The following is a 25,835-nucleotide window of genomic DNA, read 5'->3' as shown; positions in this document are numbered from 1 at the left end:
CAATGAGGAGATGCTGATGGCTCTTCCACTTTCTGGGAGAACCTACGTGATCGTGGAGAGTGAGGATGAGAGTCTGGCACAGCTCTATGAGCTTCTCACCACAGTCTGCCTCTGTGTCTTCTGATGGTGTAGACATTCTCCAGACTGCCTTCTGAGAACCTGGAGATGAGGAAGATGTTCAGTAATAAGATCTGTGGTTGATCTGTGACCAGCTGCCAGTTCAATCCCTGAGCATTTAGCCATAAAACAAGCACTGAAGAAGAGAGGCACAGTCCCACACACTAACACACGCTTCATGATCACGGTCCCCACCTCACACCATCCCCGGCTCGCTCATGATGAAGGTGGTGTGCTGCTGAAGAAAGAGGACTTGATCAAAGAGACGAGCTGTTGAGGTCTTGTGACGATTACATAAGAAATCTGAATCTACAGGTATTTGTTTTATAAGAGGATATCTTTATCTATTCTCTGGGTTATTTACTGTGTAATAAACTGTCCTGCGTCATTGTTTTAGTCTCTTCAGAAGCATGTATTAGTTATAAAACTCTCTGCTGATCTCCGCCCTTGAACCCAGGGCAGTATATACAAAATAAACAGCGTTCCCAATGAGAGTTGAGCAGCACTTATCTGCACGCGAGGAGCAGAGCAAGCCAATCATTTCTTGAAGAAAATGCGTGTAATTCTGTAATCGAAGCAGTATGGTATATAATGAGTGGCACATCCATCACGTGAACATTTTTGGGGTTTCCAGGTTAAAAAGGTCCTGAAAGAAAATAAAACGTGAAACTGCTTCCCTTCAATATTTATAACACGTTTAAAGCTATATATTTGAACATGCATGACTGAACTTTGGTCCGAGTCATAAATATGTTTTCCCATCAGAGATGCAATAAGGATGCTGAGCTGGGATGAATCTTTGAACTCTTTTATGGCCGAGAGCGTGCTGATAACTGAAGATGAGATTTAAGTCAGCTCTGTCTGGTAATCACGACAGAAGCCAGCAGCGCTTCATGGAGTAATCTTCAGCGTTTGGACATGGAGGAACTGAAGCAGCGAGGACGAAAGAGAGAGGGCCGTCACAGGTGAAGACTCATCAGTATACTCTTTAAAAGATCACTGCTGGGCTTGTATTTGAAGGATAAACTCCACAAAGTACCTCATTAATATAAACAGATTTAAAAGATTTTATATTTTTAATTATTATTTATTGATAAAATGTTTCATTTCATCAGTTGAGTACGACACAGCCGCATTAAAGCTTCACTAGGAAAGGGTCATCAGTACTTAGGAGTAATAAATTAAATATATGACTTTACGTGTGCGCTGTAACCTGTAGCTGTTGCATTAAAACGTTTTTTACACCTGATCTTACCCGTGGAACTTCATTCAGTAATGAAAACTAATTTTATTTTGAGTGCCATGAAGCACTTTTCTAGGTTACCAGTATCTGTTAAAAAGGTAACCTGTAATTGTTATTTCTACCTGATCTTACCCTTGAATCAAGTATCTCCTAATGGTTATTAACATTATAGACGTTACCTGTATGTGTGTTTGCATGTGTGTGTGTCTTTACAGACCATATATACAGTAATATGCTACTAAGTAAAATAATATTGATGTAATATGACAATAGTAATAACAGTCCTTTTGGCTTGTCTTTATATGTTTAATTACCTCTTAAATTCTCCAAACCGAGTAGCTACGTTCATATAAATATCTATCTACTGCTATACAATCTGGAAATGAGACGCGTGAGTGGTGTGTCATTCTCACTTTAGATAAATGATTGTGTTAAGCAACACAGCATGAAACTGTCATATCGTACATTTATGTTGTTAAGAAAAGCTGTGGAGTGACTGCCTGTGTCTGACTTCAAGAGCCTTATAAAATGGTTATAAAATGTTTACTACATTATGGACAAAACCGTTTTATTATGTCATTTCAGCGAGCAAATGTTTATACTGGCATCTATTCTTGATTTGATAGTCAGCAGTAATAATGATCGGTGAAGGATCTGCACGATCCTGTCAGAGCTGTTGTTTTATAATGGGTTGCACATTTCCTCATGAGGAGAACACACTCGTGGTGTTTAGATCGTTCACAACGACTGTCTGCGCAGGGACACCTGGGACCCCTTCCAGCTGAACCCGATCGGAGCCGAAAAAGAGAAGAAGAGAACGCTGTTCCGAATCCTGCAGAGCTTGGTGGCCGTTATCGTGGGCCTGCTCGTGTTGGCTAGCGGCGTCGTGAGCAAGGTGAATCATAACTATTACACGCTCATAAATATTTATAGATGATGATTGCACCACCACCCGTTACTGTTTACTCAGAGACTGATTGTGTGTCTCCATGACGACGTGTACATTGATGGGAATTGACCAACACCTCGTGCTTAGGAGTATGTTTGAGTCAGTCATTGAATGATTTCAGTCTTTGATTTGTCTTTTATCATCGTCTTAGTTTAGGCATTAATGTTGTTGTAAAGTGTACCGTTCTTAACTGACCAAATATTAAGAAGGACTTGCTGAAGGCAGGCTGGGGAAAAGCCAAGTGAACTTTATTCACTTCAAAAATATAACACAATTGGACTCTGAATGTGATAAAAAGGAACTTTTATGTGTATCTGGGCCATGAAGATGGCATTTTCTAAGCTTTTTTCAGTAGAATAATAATAATAATTATTATTATTAAGGTAACACGTAAAGTTATATAATGAAACTAAAAAGTTTACTGGGTGACCTTGAAATTTTCATGTTTGTGTGATTCATAGATGATTACGTGTAATGCTCAAAGGCATTTTTGTATTGTAGGGCTCTCTGCTGGTTTTGATCACTCTGACCAGTCCAGTGTCTTTAAGAAACAATGTGGACAAGCAGTTTTACACGCTGATGCTGATGTGTGTGCTAGTGATGCCAAACGTGCTGATGTTCCTGAAGTCTCTGTGGAAGTGTGTCTTCAAGAGCTATGTGGCCCCTAACCCAAGGACACTGGGAATCGTGAGTTAACCTGATGCAGATTAACACAAAAACACCCCGTTCACCAATATTACATAGAAAACGCACGCACAAGTCCAACAGTTCCTAAAACGTGGGTTTTTAAGTAGGTAATGAGGAATGAAAAGAGTAATTATTCAGTGCTTTGATGCAACCTGTGTTGGTAAAAGCGCTATATAAATAAAAATGATTGATTGATTGAATTATGTTGGAGCTGAACTGAAGGTCTTCAGGTCTTCCTTTAAAGCACCAATAAAAATAATAAAACTAAAATGTGAGTTCACACTGCACTTAGATACTCTGGGAATCGGTTGTCCAGTTAATCAACCAAAGAGCATGAATGACCAGCTTTGAAACCTATACAAAGCCAGGATGAATTTATTTGGATTTTCCAGCAGGTTAGACATCATTTCGTGTAGGATGTTGTTGTTCATGCTGCTATATAATAATGATAAAGTGATGGCAGAGGAGCTGTACTCCTGTACTTCATGCACGGATGAACTGATTTCGAATGTGTTGAAATTGTCGTCAATGTTTCTGCAGATGTGTGGGATCGAGAGTCTGGTGGCCATCGGGACCGCGATCCTGGTGCTCATTGTGATGCCTAAGCTTGACGTTTTGACAAACCTGTGCATCCCCGGCGGCATCTGCATCCTTTCAGCCGTGTTTCAAATCATCTTCCGCTTGCAGACGCAGGGATGGATGATCCTCTACCCCATATGCTCCCTCATCCTAGTGCTCAGCGGCTACGTTCTGCTGGTGGTCGACTACTACGTGAGGGAGTCCTCTTTTGTGCCAGGACAAGTAGATGGTTGCTACATTTATGTAGGCATTGCGATTTTTGCGACGCTGCTGATTTCTCTGAACTGGTGGGAGAACCCTTTTCAGGCCAGCACTAACATTCAGGAAATGCTCAGCGAACTGGACACTTTCCGAGACGCCGTTTATCTGTTCACCAGCCTCATTCGAATAGCACTGACTTTGGGGGTGTACTTTCTGTATTACTGCGTGATTGTTGAAAGCGATGCTCGCATTAACTGGGATGCTTTCACCAAAGCCAGTAAAGGCACGGTAGAGATAGGCCTCGGGCTGTTTTTCCTGCAGGCGTTCTGCTCTGCTGCCTGCCACTGGTTCGGAGTCGTAGCCTGCAAGATCCACTCGATGACGTTCGCGTTTGCTCTGCCCGTGTCCTTAACTGGTCCCGCAACGCTAATCCTGGGCATTATACTGTTCTTAACGCAGGCTGAGAGTTTGGTCCCTTCGTCACAAACTGCTGCCTTATATGTCGTCAATGAAAATTTCACAGTTAAAACTCCTTTCTGGACATTCTGTCATGAGCTTGAAGCTCTCAAAAACGTCAACACCACCCCGGTCGTGATGCTGGAAATGTCTTATAGCATCTGCAAAACGTCACTCAACAACCCGAACGCCATGTGGCCTTTCTCCATGTTGGCGCTGGAGGGCGTCTGCATGTGGCTCGGTCTGGTCTCGTGCACGTATTACGTGTGGAAAATCAGAGTGCAGAGGATCGAACGCACGTCCCAGCTTTTCGTACGCCGCCTGTATGAATCCGCCTTCATTGACCTCTCTATGCTGCTGAACACGAAAATGAAAACGGTTCGTACGGCAAACAAGGAGAGGTACGTATAAGAATCATGATGTATGTGAAATGATACAAATAATTCAGTACAAGCTAGTCTAAATCTAACTGTTTCTTTTCCTTCTTCTGTCGTTCAGTAGTGGTAACGATCAAGTGGAAGACTGTGTCATTTACCTTTGTGCAACAATGTGGCATGAAACGTATGATGAGATGCTGAAAATCATGACTTCAATGTTCCGGTATGTGTACAGTGATTACAGATGTATTTTTGCTCAAAGTCCAGCTGACTGAAACTCTTTAAGCAACTAACTGTAAATGATCGCTAAGGCTTTTCTTCACCTCAGGGGTTTTAAAGAACCAGCTCCAGTTCTTCATTCATTTGTCTGTTGATTTCAGATTGGACAGATACCGAGGGGATCCGAAGGAGGAACACAAGGACTGCTTTGACTTTGAGTGCCATATTTATGTTGACGATGGCTTCATGTTAGAAAAAGACACAGAGAAAAAGCTTGTCAACACATATGTTTGTGACCTTATACAAGTAGTCATGGAGGTGTACAGGTAAGGCAAAGGTTTTGTGTACGTGATCAGCAAACAGGCCGATGTTAATAATAAACTCTACATTCCACAACCAACTGTAAACTAAAATTCACAGTTTTTGTCTTCAAGGGTATTTACAAATAAGGAGCCCGATGAGGTTTCCATCATTGAAACACCTTATGGTGGTCGTCTTGTGTTTGTCATGCCAGAGGGAAACATGCTTTACATCCACCTTAAAGATAAACAGCTGATTCGAAACAAAAAGAGATGGTCACAGGTGAACGTCAAAATTATATTCCTTAGTATGAAAATGAATCTGGTCTTTGCAACACTGTTCATTTTAAACCTTTGCCTGAATCTGACTGAGCATGTGTGCATTTTTAGATCATGTACCTGTATTACCTGCTTGGCTGGAAAGGATACAATGTCAAAAACCCTCAGAAAATAATAGTAAGTTTACGCTCTGTTTGATTTTCCCGTTTTCATTGGTCACTTTTGATGTTGGATAAAGCTATTGCTCATATACTGGTTTACTAACTCAAACCCTCACACTCCTTGGGCCATGTGCATAAATCACACTGCTCTAAAGCAATCAAACATGTACGAAAAAAGGTCCCAAACACTTAAATTAAAGTAGGGACAAGGGGACGCAAAGATGACCCAGTAAGCACATATGGCTGAAGGTAACTGTTTCTGATGATGTGTGTTCTTACAGAGACAAAACAACCCATGTCGTGCCAGTCTCATATCATTAGATGGCGAGAGTTATTTGCTACCTTCTTATGACAATGACAGCAAGAGGAGGCACATTTCTGACGACAACACATATATCATGGCTTTGGACGGAGACACTGACTTCCACCCCGCCGCTCTGATACTGCTCGTCGATCGTCTGAGAATGTACGACAACGTGGGCGCAGCCTGTGGACGCATCCATCCCACCGGAATGGGTAAAACTCATCTGTGTTCAGACAGAAAATCGAACAAAAGAAGAGAAATTTTCATCTTTTGAAAAAACTTATAGGGAACGTAGTATGTCAAATTTCATAACAGTGTTGCATAAAAATCATGTACATGACTTAATGGAAGAAAGAGGCTGTAATCTGGATTCTACAGCAGATAATGATGCACCCTTTTATAGACCTGCTATTCAAATGCTGTTCACCATACAAAGTCCACTTAACGCTTCCAGGCTATCACTGTAGTTTTACAATAACACTGCATACTAGAAAGAGCCATCAAGATGATCAGAATGATAATCTCAATGACAAACAACAGCCAGTATTTACAATATGATAACAGCGCTCGGATTCTCGTCCCCATGTTTCAGGCCCAATGGTGTGGTATCAGAAGTTCGAGTACGCAGTGGGTCACTGGCTTCAGAAGACGGCAGAGCACGTGTTCGGCTCAGTTCTGTGCAGTCCAGGCTGTTTCAGTCTGTTCAGAGGATCTGCACTGATGGACGACAACGTCCTGAAGCGATACACCACCAAAGCCACACGAGCCTCTGAGTATGTGCAGTATGACCAAGGTAAACCCTGTTTCTATAGCATCTCTCTAGCACGCTAACCATCCACTAGAAGTCTACGCTTAATAAATAACTTGCAGTTACATTATCTTTATCTTTACTGTCTTTACTATCTTGTCATCCAATGAGACATACAGTACATATGATTAACATTTTCCTGGTATGTACTGACACTTGTCATGTCTAGTACTGCAGTGCTTGTAAAAACATGTACCCTACTGCAGTAGGGCTAAATAGCTAAACCAAGTTTAAGGCCCTATTTAACAACAGTTTGTGTCAGCTCAAACCATCTTTTAAAATAATGTTTTTAGAATTTACTAAAGATGCATTTATTTATTTATTAGTCATGAAAAGGCGTCGACAGAGTTATTTTTGCGCCTGATGTTATTGAACATGCAGGGGTTTCCCTTTCAGACACAAAATTTATTTGCACCACTATTTAACACCTCAAAAAGCATGTCTGGTGCACCCCAAGCAGGTGGTCATTTAAGCTGCTCTTGGTGACAGAAGCTGATTTAGCTACGTGTGACGTGTTCCTGGGTAAACATCTTTGTTGACTCTGGAACATTACTGTGATTAACAGATTTATCAGATTATCAGATTTGAAGAACCATCTTATAGTTTTAATGATGTTTACAATCAGTGTTTGGTGCTTGTACATCAGTGTCATTCATCTATCATTTTAGGCATTACTTATGGGTAAGGTTAGGTTTAGGTGTAGAGATATGGTCAAAACAAAACTTTTGGATTAAAATGACGAAATATATGTTGACATAGGAACAGGTTGAACTCAGGTTGTATTAGGATGTGCATGCTCCCCCAATTCATCATGATATTCATCCACTCATATTTAGGTGAGGACCGTTGGCTGTGCACTCTTCTCCTGCAGCAGGGCTGGCGGGTGGAGTATAACGCTGCTTCAGATGCTTTCACCAACTCACCGCAAGAGTTCAAAGAGTTTTACAACCAGAGGCGTCGATGGGGTCCTTCAACACTGGCCAACACTCTCGACCTGCTCCACAGCGGGAAAGACACGGTCAAGAGAAACACCTCCATATCCATCCTCTACATCTTATATCAGATCTTCACTGTGGCTTCCTCCATCCTGGGACCTGCCTCTGTCACCCTCATGGTAGCAGGTAAATATTCATAGAATGGGTAAAGACATATTATGGAGGTTTGTCCTGCTGGAAATGTTAGTTCAAATGGCGCTGAGACTGACCGGGTCAACTTGTTTAGGTTTTTTGTAATGTTCAGTCTGGTAGAGACCTGTTTGAGCTGGTTAATATGCAAGACAAAGCTTGGTTTACCAACTTGAACTACTTTGGCTAGTATGACCTGGTTAAAAATACTGTGAATATATAAATGTATGGCAACTGCTAATTTTCTCTTTTTTTCTATTTTAGGAGCTTTCCAATTTGTGTTTGGAATTGAAGGCACTCTTTCCATAATAATTGCTGTCATACCTCCAGCTGTTTACATGCTCATATGTTTTGTGGCCAAACCCAACTTCCAAATCACAATTGCTGCCATTCTCAGTGTCATATATGCTTTCCTGATGACTGCATCCTTCTTTTCCATTATTGGTAATCATTGCTAATTGTTTTAAAAATATATATTTTGTTAGTGTGTTAAAAACACACATGATGATATTCCATTTCATCGGATGCCTTATTTTAGGTGACATGGTTAAGCAAGGAACATTTATCACTCCTACTGGACTCTTCCTGGTGTCTGGTGCGATCCTTTACATGGTGACAGCCGTTCTTCACCCTCAAGAGTGCACTTTGATTATCTATGGTCTGATGTACTTCATCTGCATTCCCAGTGGATATCTCCTCCTCACCATATATTCCCTTGTCAACATGCACATTGTCTCTTGGGGCACTCGGGAATCCAACAAGGCGAAGGAACAGAAAAAGCATGTGGGTGTTGTGTGCAATCGCGACTGCAGAATGTGCTGTTGGGATGTGAAAATCCAAGTCACTCAAGAGACCGAAAATCAAGTTCTTCAACAAATCCAGCAAGCTGTCAATCCAAACACACCTGCTGCCAAAACTGAGCCAGAAGAGCCAAAGACTCAGAGCGCTCAAGAAGTCCAGGACAGTTTAGATGCGAACAAACACATCCTTGACTACGAGGAGATGCCTCGTAAGAAGGATAATTCCAAAGAGAATCTCAACAAGGACAATGATGAAAAAGACAGTTGCTCTGAAAAAAGGTAAATACTACATCATGGTCTTAGAATTACATTTGCAGTCTGGCTGAAAAGTTCTTATATTTCCCCAACTATTGCTTACAGTGGGAGTTCCAAAAGCTATGAGAAAAAAGCAGACCCTTTTAATGATGACACAGACTACGATGACGATGATGACGATGATGATGATTATACTTACAGTGATTACGATACTCTAGAGACAAGAGAAGTTGTGCCTGAGAGTGGTAAGAGATGACATCTTTTCAATCTATTCCTTCAGGTATCTCTCTTCTCTAGCATAAGTGATTCATGATTATCTCGTCAGTACAAAGTTCTATGAACTAAGCAGGTGTCTCAGATAAGTAATGGAACAAGAATACCTGATTAAAACTGCATAAACTTCTCAAATGTACCCTATTCTGAGTGTAGTCTGCACACTGAATTATTGTTTACGTTGCTCTTATTCAAATGGACAGACTGGGTGGAGCCAGTGAAGAAAGAGTTCCTGAAGAAACTGACGTATGCAAATCTGAAGAGAAACCTTCAGGAGCAGATCCGCTACACACTGAGAAACAGGAACCATGAGGACGTTTGCGATGAACTGGTGCTGATTCTCAGCGACACCCTGAACGAGGAGCTGAGGGACAAAGTGGGTCCTGAGGATGTCTTGAGTGTGAGTCAGCTGGAGGAACTCCAGTATGCTCTGAACGAAGCTGCCAGGCGCATCGTGAAGACCAACCGCATCGAGACCGGAGCGCTGCGCCTGGAGCGGCGTGTCAAGAGGGCAATCGAAAGAACCCTTGTGGCTCCACAGGTGGAGAAACTATCGGAGGTAACGATTTATGGATGGGTCATTTACACAAGTAACTCCTACTTACCATAAACTAGCTCTAAAAACCGGACTTGACAACTCTGGCCCTCAAGAGCCACTTTACAGAGATTAGCTCCAATGTGCCAAAGTGCCTGTCTTTGGCTTTTTTAGTGTATTTTCCAGTGCTGTTCCTGGTACCCCAATAGTACTCATTCTGGATGTTTTGCTTGTCTGAACATCCTTTTGAGATATTGGGAGTCACTTTTGATGAGCTGTTGAGTTGATTCAGGTGTGTTTAATTAGGAGGAGATCAAAAATATTGGAGTTGGGGTGTTCCACCAGGAACAATGATGGAGTTTTTGTAATCCTGAAGACATGGATTAAATTGTTCAGGTGTGCTTAATTATTATTGGAGCTAAAACCGATGTTTGACATGCCGTAACCTCAAATGACTGATAGGGAACTTAGTCCAGGAACAGCAAGGGAGTAGATCAAAGAACATGTTTAAACATGTCAAATCCTGTTCGTACATTCAAAACAAGTCTGTCCGGATCAGGCATTTTGTGCCCCTTGTCCGGGTCGCTCCGAGTCCAACTCGTATTGAGTATGTGCTGATACTGAGTCCCAACATTGACAATTAATGCACATTGATTTAGGTCAATCATGTTGGGATAAGAGAGATTTAGCAGATTTTTCATAGATAAGTAATGCATTTGGCTAAATTAACTGGTAAACTGCAGTCTTTTATGTGTAGCCACATTATACGTTTCCTGTTTTGCCAGGATGAACACGATTTCTGGAATAAACTGATAGAGCGTTACCTACTACCCATACAAGATACCAAAGCTCATCTCGAGGAAGTGACACGGGAGCTGAAGTCGCTACGGAACAAGGTAAGTTTGGCAAGCAAATACTTCATCGCTCCTGGCCCGCAAGTCAGCATACTGAATAAGAACTATCCTTTGTTTTGCAGGCAGTGTTTTTGTACTTCATAATTAATGTCCTATGGATTGTAGCAACGTTCTTCCTTCAGGCCATTGGCACTGAGGTTCTTAGCATCAATATTCCAAAGTACTATCCTAACGGAACTCTAGCACCAGATCCCTTGAGAGTGGAGCCTTTGAGTCTGATGTTTCTGCTGTCATTCGCCATTCTGCTCATCATCCAGTTCTTGGCTATGCTTTACCACAGGTAAAACACGCATCACGCTTCCTGAACTATCAGTCTGTTATATACAACGCTGTTCAAAACCTGTATTTTGAATAAACTTTAATCGAAGAAAAAAAATCATATAAATGGCAGTAATATTTCACAGAATGGGTTTTAATCCAATATATACTTGATGAGCCTAAGAGTTTTCTTTAAAAAAGCATAAAAAAAATTGTAAGATGTAAAGCCCTCTTGTTTCCCATTGCAGAGTATACACCCTCATCCACGTGGTATCGTACAGAAGCACAGAGAAAGACTACAAAGAAAGAGATGAGGTGAGTAACTGTGCTTTTTGTGCTGCCATTTATCCACCGTTCAGGCCGCATATGAAGCGCGAAGTGATTCTTCCATTGAGTTAACCCTGGATTAGCACATTGTTTTAACAATGTTGTTTTCCTTACAGGAGGATGAAGATGAGGGACTGGTCCTGGGGAACCCCATAAATCTTACCATCACTGCAGACGACTTATGAGACGCTGATTCTATCTCTCCTAGTTAGTGAAGTTACAGTTGAACTCGATGATCTCTCATGCAGGAAAATGAAAACGAAGCCAGATTAAACCACACACCGGGGACCTGGAGCTCGGACTTGTTTACTGTAGATGTTTGCACTGAATAACAGTCATGTTTTTTGTATGTACTCTTTGAACAATGCATTATCGTTTGATCACACAAGCTACTTATTTCTGTGTTATTGTATTAGTTTGTCAAATATTAAATATTCTGAAACAAAGTAGGGCTAGTTTGTTTCTTTAAGCACCTTTCTTCTGACCTGCCGCCGTTTGTAGATCCTATGGGATCCTATCTCATCCGCGTCCAGCCATTTTTAGCTGCAGAAACCCGTTCTTTTGCTGCTCGATGTTATAAATGGATGCCTCTTATGTATTTGAATGTGTTCTCTCAGTTATAAACACACTGGTTTGTAGTGCAGACAGTTTTAGTTTACTGGACGTTGTTTATTCTTTCAGCCCTATGCCTTTACTCCACAGAACACCATTTTACAATGTCTGGCCATTTTCTGCATGAATTGAATTATCTCCATTATGACAACCAGAGGAATGTGACGTAACGTCTTCTGAAGGTCTCTGATAGCTTTGTGCGAAGAACAGATAGACAGAGAGAGATATACAGACAGATATAGTCATAAAAAGCAAAAGCATTATTACATGTTTTATTTTCTCCATATTCACCAACATAACTACTGATCGCATTAAGCACGGAAATAAATTAATCAAATATTTCTACATTACATAAAAACCATAACCTTCCAAGCGGTGTCATAAGGCTTAAAATGTTAAATGTGTAACAGAGAGAAAACAGCATAAAACCAATCACCTAAGTTTCCGAATGATTATTTATTGTGTTAAAACAGATGAGATGTTGCAGTACTAAACATGACCGTGACGTCTGAGCACGTAATCCGTTATTTGGCCATCTTCTTCTCCATGCTGAGGAAGACAGTGACAAACAGACAGAAATAACGCAGTCAGACTAGCCTGAAATGAGTGAGAACATCAGGAGGCGGTGTGAAAGCTCTTACTTGTATTTGATGAGTCTGCTGCCCTGGACGAGCTGAGCGGCTTCGTTGGTGAAGTGGCAGGCGAACAGAAGCCAGTTTCTGGGCTGGACCTTGTAGGCGAAGCGCATGAAGAGCAGCGAGTAGCAGGTGAGAGCTGGAAAACAAGAGGGAAAACGGCCCGTTCACCTTTGACCTCACAGTAACAGGCGGTTGCACAAGCTGCTGCTCCGTCACGTACCGAAGGTCATTCTGCCGCTGATGATCTCTGGACTCTTCTTCATGTCACTGATGGCGGCGATGGGCAGGCCCCAGTTCGCCACCGGACCCCAGAAATGCTGCAATAACACGGCATGCCTGTAACTGCTGCACACGGGCTGAGATCACGCCAAAGAGTGGGATCTGTACGAAACGCTGAGGACTTACTGTGCTGAGGCGAAGGAAGATCACGCAGGAGGAGCGTCACGAGGAGAAAACATCATCACAAAGATAGCGTTAAAACAAGCACATTCTCAATCGGATCCAAACACACTCCATAGAAGATGGACTAAATAGAACTAAATAGAACTCTTATTTTTCGTCTTGATTTCTAGTACAACTATCTAAAAATGATTGAATCAAGATCATTTTGACTTCAGAGTTAAATGACTTCAGACATGTCTTGTTCACTTTAAAAATGAATATATTATGTTGGTTTGGCTTAAAACAAGTAAAATATCTGCCAATGAGGTCAGAAAGCTCCGCTGTCCAATGTTTATGTTTCTGAGAGCGGTTCGGTGACCTCTGACCCCGCGGCGCCGCGCTCCGGCTCTCGGCGGTACTGCAGCAGTGTCCTTCACATCAGAGGTGTGTGTAAAACTGACATATTCATATAAGACTCACACGACAGCGAGCTGTTCTAACACACACACACACACACACACACACACACACACACACACACACACACACACACACACACACACTGTTTGACTCGTTACTCACCTCATGAGGTAATCTCTGAACTCTTTGCTGCGGAGATGATCCACGGCTTTGCGCGCCAGGGTCCCGGCCATGGTCCGTCAGGAGATGACACAACGACGAAGAGAAGTGAGCTGGCGCGAAGTTAACAGTAAACACGACTCGCTGCTGCAGCTACGCGACGTCAACTAGAGGACAGAGTCACGCACGCGCGCTGCGCTGCCGCCGCGATGACCTCACTTCCGGCGTAAACATGCACTCCTGGCAAATTCGAAGTCCTCAAAGTACTGAAAACTAAATTTGGATCATTTTAATTACGTGTCAATGAGTGTTTGCTCAGAACTTGGAAAAGAAAATGGTAGATATACGAAAAAGCGAATTTATATTTTTGTCTTAAACTGGGAAGAATAAATGCAAAGGAAAAAATAATAATCGTCTTAGAATGATTTGTCCGATTTCTTGTGTTCTTTCACCCATTGGTTTTTGGAGATCACTATTTTAAGATGTCAACTGAAGAGAGACTTTTAAGATCTCCTGGAGAAGTATCATTTAAGATCGTTCGGCGTCAAACAGGAAATCGTTGATTTGAAGTGTGTGGAGACTGAAAGTAATGCCACTTTTTATTGTTTTCATACGCACATCTTATTCATTTTTATTTGTTTGTTAAACAAAAAGACTAAGTTTGAAGTGCACCTCAAATATAACGATTTTAGAGTAACTTATACTGTTCATTTGGTATATATAGAATTATTATTACTATTATTTTTATCAACAACAGCAATATCACTAGAAATTCACTTTACTAGCTTTACTTTATGAAAGTTTTCACGTTTACGGAAAAAACAACAACAACAACAGAAACTCTGCCTCGTCATTGGCTGTCGTAAAACACGTGGTGAGGTCGTGACGTGTGACGTCGGGCGGAAGTAAAGATGGCGCTGGACGGCTCGTCCACGTCTGTGATGGCTCACAGTAATCCATACCACAGTCATGTTTCTGATTATTACAGCAGAAAACTCAGCAACAAACCCGATGTAGTGCCGTCTGGAGTCACCGAGAGGAAAGTGTCGCCCTCAGATAAACCTGACATGGTGGCGCTGGACGTGATCAGCATCAAGGACTCGGGTGAGAGAGAGAGAGAGAGAGAGAGACACTGACACTCACTCCCTCACACACACACACTCACATACACACTCACTCACACTCACACACACACACAGAGAGAGGCACACAGACACACACACACACACACACACACACTCTCTCACACTCACACACACACAGAGAGAGAGACACAATCTCTCACACACACACTCTCTCTCACACACACACTCTCACACACACACACACACACACACACACTGTCTGTGGTGTGTCAGTAACAGTGTTTTCTTGTTCAGAAGCTCCAGTGCACAGAAAGAAGCACGAGACAGACACGTATGTCCTGGTAAGACTCTCACCTGAAGCTCAGGTCGACACACGACACCAGTTACTCTTTTGATCAATTGAAACACGTCCGTATTAATAGTGTTTGTAAATCGTGCTGACCCTAAACTTTGGATTACTAGTTTACACACTTTCTTCCCTGAGCGTTTCTTTCTGAGCTCATTGATCGTGATCTCTGGCTCTAAGGATTGTGGGTAATGCTGTTTTCTGTCCATGGCCGCAGGGGACGATTCATCCCTTCCGTAAAGCTCACCGCTCCGTGCTGGGGAAGCTTGCTCAGGAGTTCAGCGTGGTGACGTCTGACAGACGCGTGAGTCAGGAACCAAACAACACCTTCAATATCAGGAGCTCTGTTCTCAGGATCAGACGCTGGTTTCAGTTCTTCCTGTCAGTTCCTGTGTGTGCAGCAGAGTCTTTGAGATTTGGTTTAGTTTCTTAAGAATCGTGAGAGAATATGTCTTACACACAAACATCTTTAAATCAAGTCCAGATTTTGTGGCAGATGTTTCTTCCTGTATTCAAAAGTTGTGTTTGATGTGTAAATGTTTGACTTCATTTTTTAACCACACTGGAGTTCAAACTGAGAATCATCACCAAGAATCAGAATCTTTAGTATTTAAAGGATTCCCAACATTACTGAAGTGTTCTCTGACAGCAGGGGTCACTGTTTCAGGGGCTTTCTCTCGGCTCTGAGGCCCACACACACTCACACACACACACTCACACACACACACAGTAACACACACAGTAACACACACGCACACTCAGACTCACACACTCACACACACGCACACTCTCACACACTCTCACACTCACACACACTCGCACACTCTCTCACACTCACACACTCTCTCACACACACTCACACACTCTCACACTCACACACTCTCTCACACACACTCACACACTCACACACTCTCTCACACACGCACACACGCACACACACGCACACTCACACACACTCTCTCTCGCACACTCTCGCACACACGCACTCTCCCACACACTCTCACACTCACACACACTCGCACACTCTCTCACACACACACTCTCTCTCACCACACTCACACCACACACACACACTCTCTCACACACACACACACACACACTCACACACACACACACACACACTCTCACACTCACACACACTCTCTCACACACACACACACACTCTCTCACACACACACACACTCTCTCACACACACACACACTCTCTCACACGCACACACACACACACGCACACACGCACACACACACACTCTCTCACACGCACACACACACACACTCTCACACACACACACACACACACTCTCACACACACACACACACACACACACACACACACTCACACACACACACACACACACTCTCACACACACACACACACACACTCACACACACACACACACACACACTCACACACACACACACACTCTCACACACACACTCTCGCACACACTCACACACACACACACACACACACTCACACACACACACTCACACACACACTCTTTCACCACACTCACACACACACACACACACACACACACACACACACACACACACTCTCACACACACTCTTTCACACACACACACACACTCTCACACACACACTCGCACACACTCTTTCACCACACTCACACCACACACACACACTCACTGCTGATCACTGTTGGTGTGTGTGTTTCAGTCCTGGAGGATTCTTCTGTTCGGCGTCTTGAATCTCGTCTGCACCGCCTGTCTTCTGATGTGGTGCAGCTCCACCAACAGCATGGGTGAGCTCCCTCAGCACACATTACCCAGCATGCCCCAGGCCACCGAGATCAGCTCTTTAACCTGACCGAGCTGACTGAATGAACATTGATGATGATGGTAGAAGTCTGAGCGCACAGCTGATGAATTGTGTGCCACACACAGAAGATTGAGTCAGTGTAGGGCTGCTCATGACACAGCAGCAAACTTCCTGGATTATCACGCCTGAACGAGATATCAGCCTAGAAAACCACAACTTGTCATTTCCGCCGGTCTTAGTACATGATAGAACCACAGAAGAGTCAAGTTTTAATTCATTCAATTTATCGGAAAAATATCACAATTTTGTTCTTTATTCAGTAAGATGCTAACGGTCTAATCAGATCCAATGATCTATGCTAAGCTACGCTAAAAGTGTTCTATAGTAAAATACGATTATAAAAATAATGTTTTATCCATGTTTTATCATCTCTGTTGTGCAGGACTTTGCCCCAAAATGAATGGAATTATTAAAAATATATTTGGTTACCTTTCAAAAGATGATTTAAATAGTTGAATATGCATTTATTTGATTACCACACTTTTTGATTACAAATTTGTGTCAAATCATAAAACATAAAATCCAGAAAAGTTAGAAACACAATTAAAAAAATATATATAAAACTAAAACAAATGACATACTGCACTATTATTCTTATAGTTTAATACATTTATGACTATATTTGCTGAAATATGCTAAAATTACTGGAATGCACTGCTTGTTGCTGGCTGTGATGCTTTTTAAGTTTATTTGCTGAAGTGTTTGTGTGTGTGTGTGCAGACGTGTGTGTTTGTGCGCCTGTGTGTATGCATGTGTGAGCAGACGTACATGTGCGTGCGCGCAGACGTGTGTGTGTGTGTGTGTGTGTGTGTGTGTGTGTGTGTGTGTGTGTGTGTATGTGGTGCGTGTGTGTGAAGTATCACTGCGCACCGCTGTGTCTTGAGCAGGGGAACGTGATACTCATGTATTGAGCTCTCCAGTAAAACCGATCTTAACATCGATGGCCACTGCATGTAAGAAGCACCTTCAGAGCTCCTCTGTCCCACAGACGGCAGACACTCCTTTCAGGATCAAACTCCGTCTTAAAGTTGGGAGAGAAAGGAACCAGAAAATGATGATTAATGTAGAGGATCGTGAGCTTGGCCGTGTGTGTGTGTTTCGAGAGAAGCAGTTCTCTCGCTTCAATCCTGAATTAGCCAAAGATTGCTCAAATACACAATAAGAAACAAATCAGGTCAAGTCTGAAGTCATGTGACATCTTTATTGTCCGCTGGGACAGAGCAGCACAAGCTGTCGTGGTTTAGAGGAGCAGCTCACAAAACTGAAGATCAGGAGGAGTGTGTGTCTTCATCGGGTCTGGAGAAACGTCTGCTCTTCAGTGAATGGGTGCCGTCAGAATAACATCTGATTAAAACACGAGCCTAATCCACCGCACTCCATCGGTCAGCATCTGGAGAAGACAGAAGATCAAACTAATCCAGCACCGAGAGCTTTTTAACTCAAGTACTGTAGAGTCCATAATCTCTAACACTTCCTCGCATCGCAATCCAGCCACATGTTTGTTTGGAGCTTCTTTCTGATAGAACTTCTAAATCTTATATTTCACAATCAGCTCATCTGTAATGCGATACGTAGTGAAGGTTGACAAGGACATGTGGTCATGTACAGGATGTTGAAGTCTCTGGGATCCTGTGATGTTTGTGAGGGCTGGCCGTGCCGCTCAGCGGTGGCTGGTGTGAGAGCGTCGGGGTTTGATGTGATCGTGGGGCAGGATGTTTTTATCGCGCTGCTCGGCCGCTATTTCTTGCAGGAGCAGCAGTCTCGGTTTACTTCCTCCCACCGGTTTCCGTTTTCCCGCCAGGTGTTAGTTTGTAGTTTGTCAATAAAGCTTTTAGTTTACATCTGGAGCTATCTATTGTTATTTTAATGTGCCGCGTTGACAGACACCCGAGCCGAGCCGCTCGATACGTGTTCCAGAACTCGATGACAGCTGAGCGCTGCAGTTTGCAAATCTTCTTTACCGAAAGTACCAGCTCGCAGAGAAAGCCGATACTCGCCGGGGGCCGCTGCGACCGCGGGCTGCTGCAGGCTCCTGAGCGCTTCGCTTGTGTTTCGGATAAGCGCTCGCCGCTGAGTGCTTTAATGGGGCCGAGCTCCCACGAGGCCTGCAGTGAGACGGCTGAAGGTCAGGGTTCGAGGACGATCAGATGTGTTTTGATGCTCTGGCCTGTAGATGTTATTAAATATTCAGCTAAAGATCCTGGCTTGGTTTACCACCGCGTCTTCATCTCCTCCTCTTCTTCATTGATTAGGTCTGTAAACATACACAAGTCACCTTAATCTGCACACTGTGCTACAAGATGTGTGTCTTCTGAGGCCCAGCTCTGGGATTTATTCATGCTTCATCGGTCTTTACTTTCAGCCGTCGCATAGGTTTCTTTTAGTCCTGTAGGATTTCAGGGTTGGCTTTTTGGGCTGTGTGGAAGGCCTCAATGCTTTGTGTGTGTGTGTGTGTGTGTGTGTGTGTGTGTGTATAATATAATGTATAACACACACACACACTTACACATAGATAGATGGATGGGTGGATGGTAACACTTTGTTTTGATGGTCCCTTATAAACTTTAACTATAAGTAACTTTGCACCGACATCTAACTTAAAGTAGACTGTGTGATTATTACCTTATGATTATTTTCTCTTTATTGTAATGATCTCCCAGCAGACATCGACTTCAGGCTTTTCAAGAACATGTCAACTTACTCTAACCCCAACCGTACCAGTCTACTAATACTCTACTAACACTCTAACGGAGGTTAGTTGGCATGTAGGTACATGTTTCTTAATGTCAACAGAGCGTTCATAAGAGACCATCACAATAAAGTGAAACCAGATAGATTTCTTTGAGCTGTAATTCATTTGTTTTCTACACTATTATTACTATCAGTACCAATACAGTACTTCTAAACTGAACTTTAAAATCGTTATACTCACTTTATTCACATCCATATTTTTTAAAACACATTTTAACATGTATTATGCATTAATTGCAACTGATTAGGTTATTATTATTATTTTTTATTTTCTGCACATGGTTGATGTATGTTTACTCTACTGGTAATCATTTAAATCTACAAATAGATGACATATATTTAATTTTTCTATGTGCATGTCAGCATCACGCCCTACAGTGGTTATATTGGTCCGGTCACAGCTTCATCAGCCCGCTGTTCCTCAGGTATCACCTACATGTGACCAAACCCAAGTCCATGAGGTTGTTCTTCTGTGCTCTGATCCTCCAGGAAGCGATGGGATATAAATGACATGCTTTTTTCTCTCAGATGTGTTGGCAGCGTGACAGTGCTGTTTTCAAAATCATATCTGTCTTCTGTTTCAGCTTTAACGGCATACACGTACCTCACCATCTTCGATCTCTTCAGGTGAGGGTCATCCGTCGCTCATGAAAAGCTTGTACAGCGGTGTTGTCTTCTGATTCGTCTGTCACACCAGTGAAGCACACACATCTCAATAAAGACAGCGTGTTTAATCAGCTCGAGAGCGTCCTCGCGGTGTTTGTTCAGCGTCTGCTGTGTTTGTTCCTCACAGTCTGATCACCTGTCTGCTGAGTTTCTGGGTGACCATGAAGAAGCCCAGTCAGGTGTACTCCTTTGGGTAAGAACCGGTCCTGCTTCAAATATCAGTGTGCTTCTTTTTTTTTCACTAACACAGCAGTGATCAAACCATAGATGAAAACATAGTCTGTTGGTCTAACTTAACACAGTTATCACAGCTTTAACAACATTAAATAGAACAGACCAAACGGTCTGTCAAGCTGCAGAGACGTGTGAAGGACCTCTTCGTCTGCCGTCGGTGCTGCGATCTGAATTTTATGAGAATACTTCTTGTACACAAAGAAAAAAAAAATACTTAGATTTTCTTTCCATACGTGGCTTCACAGCAGCCCTGATGGAGCTCGAGGACGTCTTTGACGCTCTGCAGCTTGACAGTGGAGTTGTTTGAGAGACGGCGAGACGGTCGCAAGCCTTTCGTTTTCATCCAAAGTATCTTAGATTGTGATCTGAAGACAAACTAAGATTTTCTTTGTTTTTGAGCATCATGTGGGTAAGCAATTAATCCCACAATTTTTATTTTGGGATGGAGTGACCATTAAAACTTGTAAAATTTGTAAAATTCATCAAAGATTACAGCAGTCAGATTTTTGTCTGTTTATACTAGTTTTGCATTGCTTTTACACAAATAACTACTTCTTACCGGTCCGTCTCTGAGGACTTTGCCAATGTAGTTTACAATCAGTGATTAAAAAAAAACAAAGTTTAAACGTAATATGTGTTACAGATGTTGAGTTTTATTCCTGAGATCCACCCTTCTGCTGGGATCACAATAATCCCATTATTTTGGTCAAAAGTATCCCAATCTCACGAAATGTTCTGAACAACACAAGCTTCATTTAATCCAGATCTAATACGAATCCAGAATCCCTTTTCCAAGGTTCGATGTGATGGCCATCAGATTCCCGCTGGCCGTCTGGCCCCGGGGCCTCAGTGTTGAAGCAGCTGTGTGTGTGATGTGGGCTGTTTGTGTTGACGTGTGTTTTGTGGTCTCAGCTTCGAGCGTTTTGAAGTGCTGGCGGTGTTTGCCTCCACTGTGCTGGTTCAGCTGGGCGCTCTCTTCATCCTGAAGGAAAGGTGAGATCCGTGTGTCTCTGCAGAACTTGATCCTGTCGATATTTCACTGCTGTGGGAATGCTGTGACCCGACTGACTCGCGTTCACATTGGGCTGATCCACACACACACACACACACACACACACACACACACATCTGCTGGCTTCTCCTTATTGTAGTGTTGGAGGAAAGGCACTGACATGATGTTATAAAGTCCCTCCATTATTCAGCATAACCTTCTAGATGTGCTCCATCGTTCTGGGATATAGTTTGTGTGTGTGTGTGTGTGTGTGTGTGTGTGTGTGTGTGTGCGCGCCCGTGTGCTAACTGTGTGTTTCCTCCTTCCTCAGCGTGGAGCGTTTCGTGGAGCAGCCCGAGGTGCACACGTGAGTACAGCGATCATTGAATATACTGATCTTTCACCATATGCCTCCTACAAGCTTCTACACACACACACACACACACACACACAGAAACATGGCTAATGATAAAAAGCATGGCATAAGTCCCATTTAAAAGTGGATTAGCGATGGTATTCACTTGGGATGTACGTCTTGCCCATTTTTGAGTTATCACTGTCAAAATTGTAGAGAGAGGTCTGAATTAGTGGAACATCATTAAAGGTGATTGAAGCTCATACCAGGTTGTGGTTGGGTCGTAACCATCATGCCCAGATCAGAAGAGCTGCCTGTATCCTCAGAAGAAACAGAGAACTTACGTCGGCTGCGTCTGGAGCACAGTCTCACTCGCACCGCTTTAACATATAATGACACAAACTGCCCCTTAAAGTGTGGAAAAAACAACTCGCCCGACAGATGCTTGGTGTTTTCAAGGCTTTAGATCTGAAGTCCAGGCCTGGTTGCATGAAAGCCCTTAAGCTGAGAAATCCCTTAGTTGTAATGTAGAGGAACCCTTAGTTAAACTTGGGTTTCACCCATTAAAGGAACTTTTTGAACCTGCCATTAAGTATTCTTCCTAATTATTTAAGTGTTCCCTTAACTATTGCTACAAAGTCCGTAGTAACCATTTCACCTGAATACATTTAAAGGGTTGTACCCCAAAATCCAAATTCTGTCATTAATTGCTGAGCCTCATGTTGTTCCAAACCCGTAAGACCTCCGATCATCTTCAGAACACACTTGAGGATTTTTTGATGAAATCTGAGAGCTTTCTGACGCTCTACAGACAGCAACTCAGCTCAAATGATCCAGAAATGATTCTACCGTTTTATTTTTGTTTTGTTTTCGTAGCTGATGTATTTAAGACCTGGATCATTTGAGTTGTGTTGCTGTCTATGGAGGGTCATCAAAATATCTTCATTTGTGTTTCTGAAGACTATTATCGTACGGGTTTGGAGCAGCATGAGGGTGAGTTTTGAACTAATCTTAAAGAGATCAAGAGAGCTCCCTTAAGTCATCTCAAACGAAATGGCTGATTTAGGTTAATTAAATAGGAGGCAGTACAAGTATCTTGTTTTAGTCATTGAAATGAGGCATGATTTTAATCAGTTTTATCAGTTTTTACAAGAAAATTAAAGATGCGGTTTAGTTAAAAATGATCAGAATTGTTACTTGTTCAGATGACAATATACAGTTCTTATTTGGGTCATGTTTTCCAGATGTAGGCTAGAATCTGTGTGTACTAAGTAGAGGATTCACTCGTGTGTGTGTGTGTGTGTGTGTGTGTGTGTGTGTGTGTGTGTGTGTGTGTGTGTGTGTGTTTTAGGGGGCGTCTGCTGGTGGGAACTTTTGTGGCTCTGTTCTTTAATCTCTTGACTCTACTGTCTGTCAAGAACAAGCCCTTCGTGTTCGTGTCTGAAGGTAAGATCTTCTCCACAGACAGCGGGGTCCAGTCCAAGAGCCTCTTCATGTGTACGGTTCAGTGACCCTGCAGCGTTCCAGTCCCCAACCGGACACAGCTTCAGAATGAACAAAACTATATTTTTACGCTTCTCATAATAACGTTAAAGATCTATAATGTTGTGCTTTTCATTTACTGGAAAATTTGCTCAACTGCACACAAACTCTTTTTTCCTGGAGTGATATGAATGAAGTAAAAACAATGATTTGATATACAGGACACATTTACCTTCAATATTAAAATCACATTAATGGAGATAAGCACTGAAATTACATAAAGTCATCACGCAGAAGTTAAATCAAAATTACATGAATGTAGATCTATGTAGTGGACTGGCTTCTGAGAAGATACTTTTTTGCGTGACCAGTGAGTCAGCCTGTACTTCTGAAGACTGTCGGTCTGATCCGTGTCTCTCTGTGTTTAGCTGCGAGCACCAGCTGGCTTCAGGAGCACGTGGCTGATCTGAGCCGGAGGTAGAGCATGCTTCTCACTCTGAACCATCTACACTTTTGAGTTATTCAGTGCCGCTGATGCATGGCCTGTGTGTGTGTGTGTGTGTGTGTGTGTGTGTGTGTGTGTGTGGTGTGTGCGCAGCCTGTGCGGACTCATCCCAGCCCTCAGCAGCGTTCTCCTGCCCAGAATGAACCCGTTCGTGCTGATCAACCTCGCTGGAGCTTTTGCTCTGGGCATCACGTACATGCTCATCGAAATCAAGTGAGGAGACCACTCTTTGTTAAATATGACGCCACACAAGCAGACCGAGGCTCATGATGATCTTGTGTTTTTGTGCAGTAACTATAATGCGATGGACACCGCGTCTGCCGTGGCCATCGCCCTCATGACCTTTGGCACCATGTACCCTATGAGTGTGTACAGCGGGAAGGTGCTGCTGCAGGTGCGTCCGGCTGCTGTGTCATGTGAAGGGAATCACAGTCTCACCACGTCAATATTTCTTTTTTTTAAATGAAGATTTTAAAGTTATATTCTTTTTTTCTAGCACCCTTTGAGAGTTGAAAATGAAAAGCTCCAGCTTATGTTTCTTAAGTAAACCTAGTCAGAAAACGTCAGTGACTTGACTTTAAAGGGGGCTCTTGTGTACTATCCCAGTAACATTCACACTGGTGATTTAGGAAGACAAATAGAATTAATTAGAATAATAACAATAGCAATGCATAGCAGCAGCTACGTGTTTTAAAACAATTGCACTTTTAAATAAATCTAAATAAATTTTTCATAGGTATATTACTTTTGCTTTACAGTAGGGAAATTACAATGTCTTTCCTCATTTCTAGACTTCGAGATAATGAGATGGAGAAGGAGGACTCCAGTTTCAGTGAAAACAGGCTAAATGAGTCTTAAAGATCTAGTGAAACGCTATAATCATCTGCCGTGAATATAAAACATAACATAAAAGATATGTGCGCTTTGTTTTAGAACTTGTTTTAGACTTGCTATCGTGATATTGATCGTATCGTTGCGTCTGTAGTCATGTGTGTGGTCAGATGATCGGCTGGAACGGTCCTATCACGGTTGTTCTCTCTTTCCCGCAGACCACCCCCTCTCATGTCATCGGTCAGCTTGACAAACTGCTCCGAGAGGTCGGTCCACAGCACACACAATCTACAAACGTGTTCTTGTGTCGCTGGTTCTCTCTCAAGATCTGCCTGGTTCTTGATGTTTTTCAGGTGTCCACATTGGATGGAGTTCTTGAAGTCCGAAACGAACACTTCTGGACCATTGGCTTCGGCTCTTTGGTGTGTAGATATTCTTTCTTGTTTGAAGAGTACTAGGATTAGTTCCCTGACGCAGGTTTTGGGTTTGTACAAACTTGGATGTTCTGCAGTGGCCCTAAACACTTTATACGTGTCTCTAAGGTTAGTGGTACACTAACTATGAAGCTTTGATATATTTACAGAAGGAAATGTGCAGTGTCTTCATAGAACATGATCTGTACTTCAATATCTTAATATCTCCGGGCTCACAGATGAGAGGCCTGATCAGTGAAACACTCACGAGGCTTCAGATAGGGTTTAACTCGCTGTGTTTTTGCGCAGGCCGGCTCCGTTCACGTACGCATTCGCAGGGACGCTGACGAGCAGATGGTTCTGGCTCACGTCACCAACCGTCTGCACACGCTAGTGTCCACGCTGACCGTCCAGATCTTCAAAGACGACTGGGCGCGTCACTCGCTGACCTCCAGCACCCTGCCCTCCGGCTCGCTCAGCCTCTCGGAGTACGTGACCGCGGCCGCCTTCCCTCCGGCGGGGCCCAAGCCGCTCGACGACTCCAACCCGGTCACGTCTACGCCCGCCAAGCCCAGCAGCCCTCCGCCCGAGTTCTCCTTCCACACGCCGGGGAAGCACATCCAGCCCGTGGTGTTTCAGACGGCCCATCAGCATCAGCACCGGCCCTTCAACGCGGCCCTCTCCTGCGGCGTGTCTCCTTACTCCAGCATGCTGAACCCCGGGGGCCCCGCCGCGAGACTGGGCTTCGGGGGCCAGGGCTACAGGACTCTGAATGCAGCGCCGCACAGATACGGCAGCGGTCTGCCTCCGCCACACACTGGACAGCAGAGACCCTGAGCCCTTCACGCCCTTCACCACTACCCTGAGTATTTATTTTATCGGGACCAAGAGCAACACTTTTATTTTGAATGGATGTTTATCTGTCTTCTTTCTTTGTATTAAACCTCTGTCAGACATC

General features: G+C 43.1%; 3 protein-coding genes across 4 annotated transcripts; 2 read left to right on the top strand and 1 right to left on the bottom strand.

Annotated features, from left to right (window-relative positions):
• Window positions 1-944: 944 nt before the first annotated feature.
• Window positions 945-11,611, top strand: chs1 (chitin synthase 1). The gene is made up of 19 exons (XM_043255132.1): window positions 945-1,082; window positions 2,120-2,255; window positions 2,811-2,996; window positions 3,537-4,633; window positions 4,731-4,832; window positions 4,990-5,154; window positions 5,263-5,410; window positions 5,518-5,583; window positions 5,849-6,083; window positions 6,464-6,664; window positions 7,516-7,800; window positions 8,068-8,247; window positions 8,342-8,882; window positions 8,964-9,103; window positions 9,335-9,690; window positions 10,452-10,562; window positions 10,643-10,860; window positions 11,087-11,153; window positions 11,282-11,611. Exons 1-19 carry the CDS (start codon window positions 1,036-1,038, stop codon window positions 11,348-11,350), a joined length of 4,350 nt encoding a protein of 1,449 aa, XP_043111067.1. The 5' UTR covers window positions 945-1,035; the 3' UTR covers window positions 11,351-11,611.
• A 424-nt stretch (window positions 11,612-12,035) lies between these two features.
• Window positions 12,036-13,582, bottom strand: mpc1 (mitochondrial pyruvate carrier 1). The gene is made up of 5 exons (XM_043255224.1): window positions 13,379-13,582; window positions 12,821-12,824; window positions 12,636-12,732; window positions 12,419-12,551; window positions 12,036-12,326 (listed from the first exon to the last, which is right to left on the bottom strand). Exons 1-5 carry the CDS (start codon window positions 13,447-13,449, stop codon window positions 12,302-12,304), a joined length of 330 nt encoding a protein of 109 aa, XP_043111159.1. The 5' UTR covers window positions 13,450-13,582; the 3' UTR covers window positions 12,036-12,301.
• A 670-nt stretch (window positions 13,583-14,252) lies between these two features.
• Window positions 14,253-25,835, top strand: slc30a6 (solute carrier family 30 member 6). 2 transcript variants are annotated; one of them, XM_043255182.1, is made up of 15 exons: window positions 14,253-14,479; window positions 14,758-14,801; window positions 15,024-15,110; window positions 16,488-16,572; window positions 19,985-20,027; window positions 20,194-20,259; window positions 21,213-21,293; window positions 21,623-21,658; window positions 22,998-23,092; window positions 23,557-23,605; window positions 23,727-23,846; window positions 23,925-24,027; window positions 24,683-24,730; window positions 24,818-24,886; window positions 25,187-25,835. In XM_043255182.1, exons 1-15 carry the CDS (start codon window positions 14,287-14,289, stop codon window positions 25,712-25,714), a joined length of 1,647 nt encoding a protein of 548 aa, XP_043111117.1. In that variant the 5' UTR covers window positions 14,253-14,286; the 3' UTR covers window positions 25,715-25,835. The 2 variants fall into 2 exon arrangements, with proteins under 2 accessions (XP_043111117.1, XP_043111116.1); XM_043255181.1 differs by having other exon boundaries at window positions 14,755-14,801.

Source organism: Puntigrus tetrazona, chromosome 13 (genome assembly GCF_018831695.1).
Source record: "Puntigrus tetrazona isolate hp1 chromosome 13, ASM1883169v1, whole genome shotgun sequence".
NCBI lineage: Eukaryota > Metazoa > Chordata > Actinopteri > Cypriniformes > Cyprinidae > Puntigrus > Puntigrus tetrazona.
Note: the sequence above shows the minus strand (reverse complement) of the source record. Positions and strands in the feature narration are given on the sequence as shown.

What these genes read in the sequence shown, in the direction of transcription:
- chs1 (XM_043255132.1), top strand. Translation starts at nt 1,036, where the DNA reads ATGGAGGAACTGAAGCAGCGAGGACGAAAGAGAGAGGGCCGTCACAG. An exon ending in GACAGTTGCTCTGAAAAAAG is followed by an intron (nt 8,883 to 8,963) that starts GTAAATACTACA and finishes TATTGCTTACAG; the next exon opens with TGGGAGTTCCAAAAGCTATG. An exon ending in AGAAGTTGTGCCTGAGAGTG is followed by an intron (nt 9,104 to 9,334) that starts GTAAGAGATGAC and finishes TCAAATGGACAG; the next exon opens with ACTGGGTGGAGCCAGTGAAG.
- mpc1 (XM_043255224.1), bottom strand. Translation starts at nt 13,449, where the DNA reads ATGGCCGGGACCCTGGCGCGCAAAGCCGTGGATCATCTCCGCAGCAAA. An exon ending in CAGCGGCAGAATGACCTTCG is followed by an intron (nt 12,552 to 12,635) that starts GTACGTGACGGA and finishes CTTGTTTTCCAG; the next exon opens with CTCTCACCTGCTACTCGCTG. An exon ending in AGCAGACTCATCAAATACAA is followed by an intron (nt 12,327 to 12,418) that starts GTAAGAGCTTTC and finishes TGTCTTCCTCAG; the next exon opens with CATGGAGAAGAAGATGGCCA.
- slc30a6 (XM_043255181.1), top strand. Translation starts at nt 14,287, where the DNA reads ATGGCGCTGGACGGCTCGTCCACGTCTGTGATGGCTCACAGTAATCCA. An exon ending in CTCTTCATCCTGAAGGAAAG is followed by an intron (nt 21,294 to 21,622) that starts GTGAGATCCGTG and finishes CTCCTTCCTCAG; the next exon opens with CGTGGAGCGTTTCGTGGAGC. An exon ending in GTGGCTGATCTGAGCCGGAG is followed by an intron (nt 23,606 to 23,726) that starts GTAGAGCATGCT and finishes GTGTGTGCGCAG; the next exon opens with CCTGTGCGGACTCATCCCAG.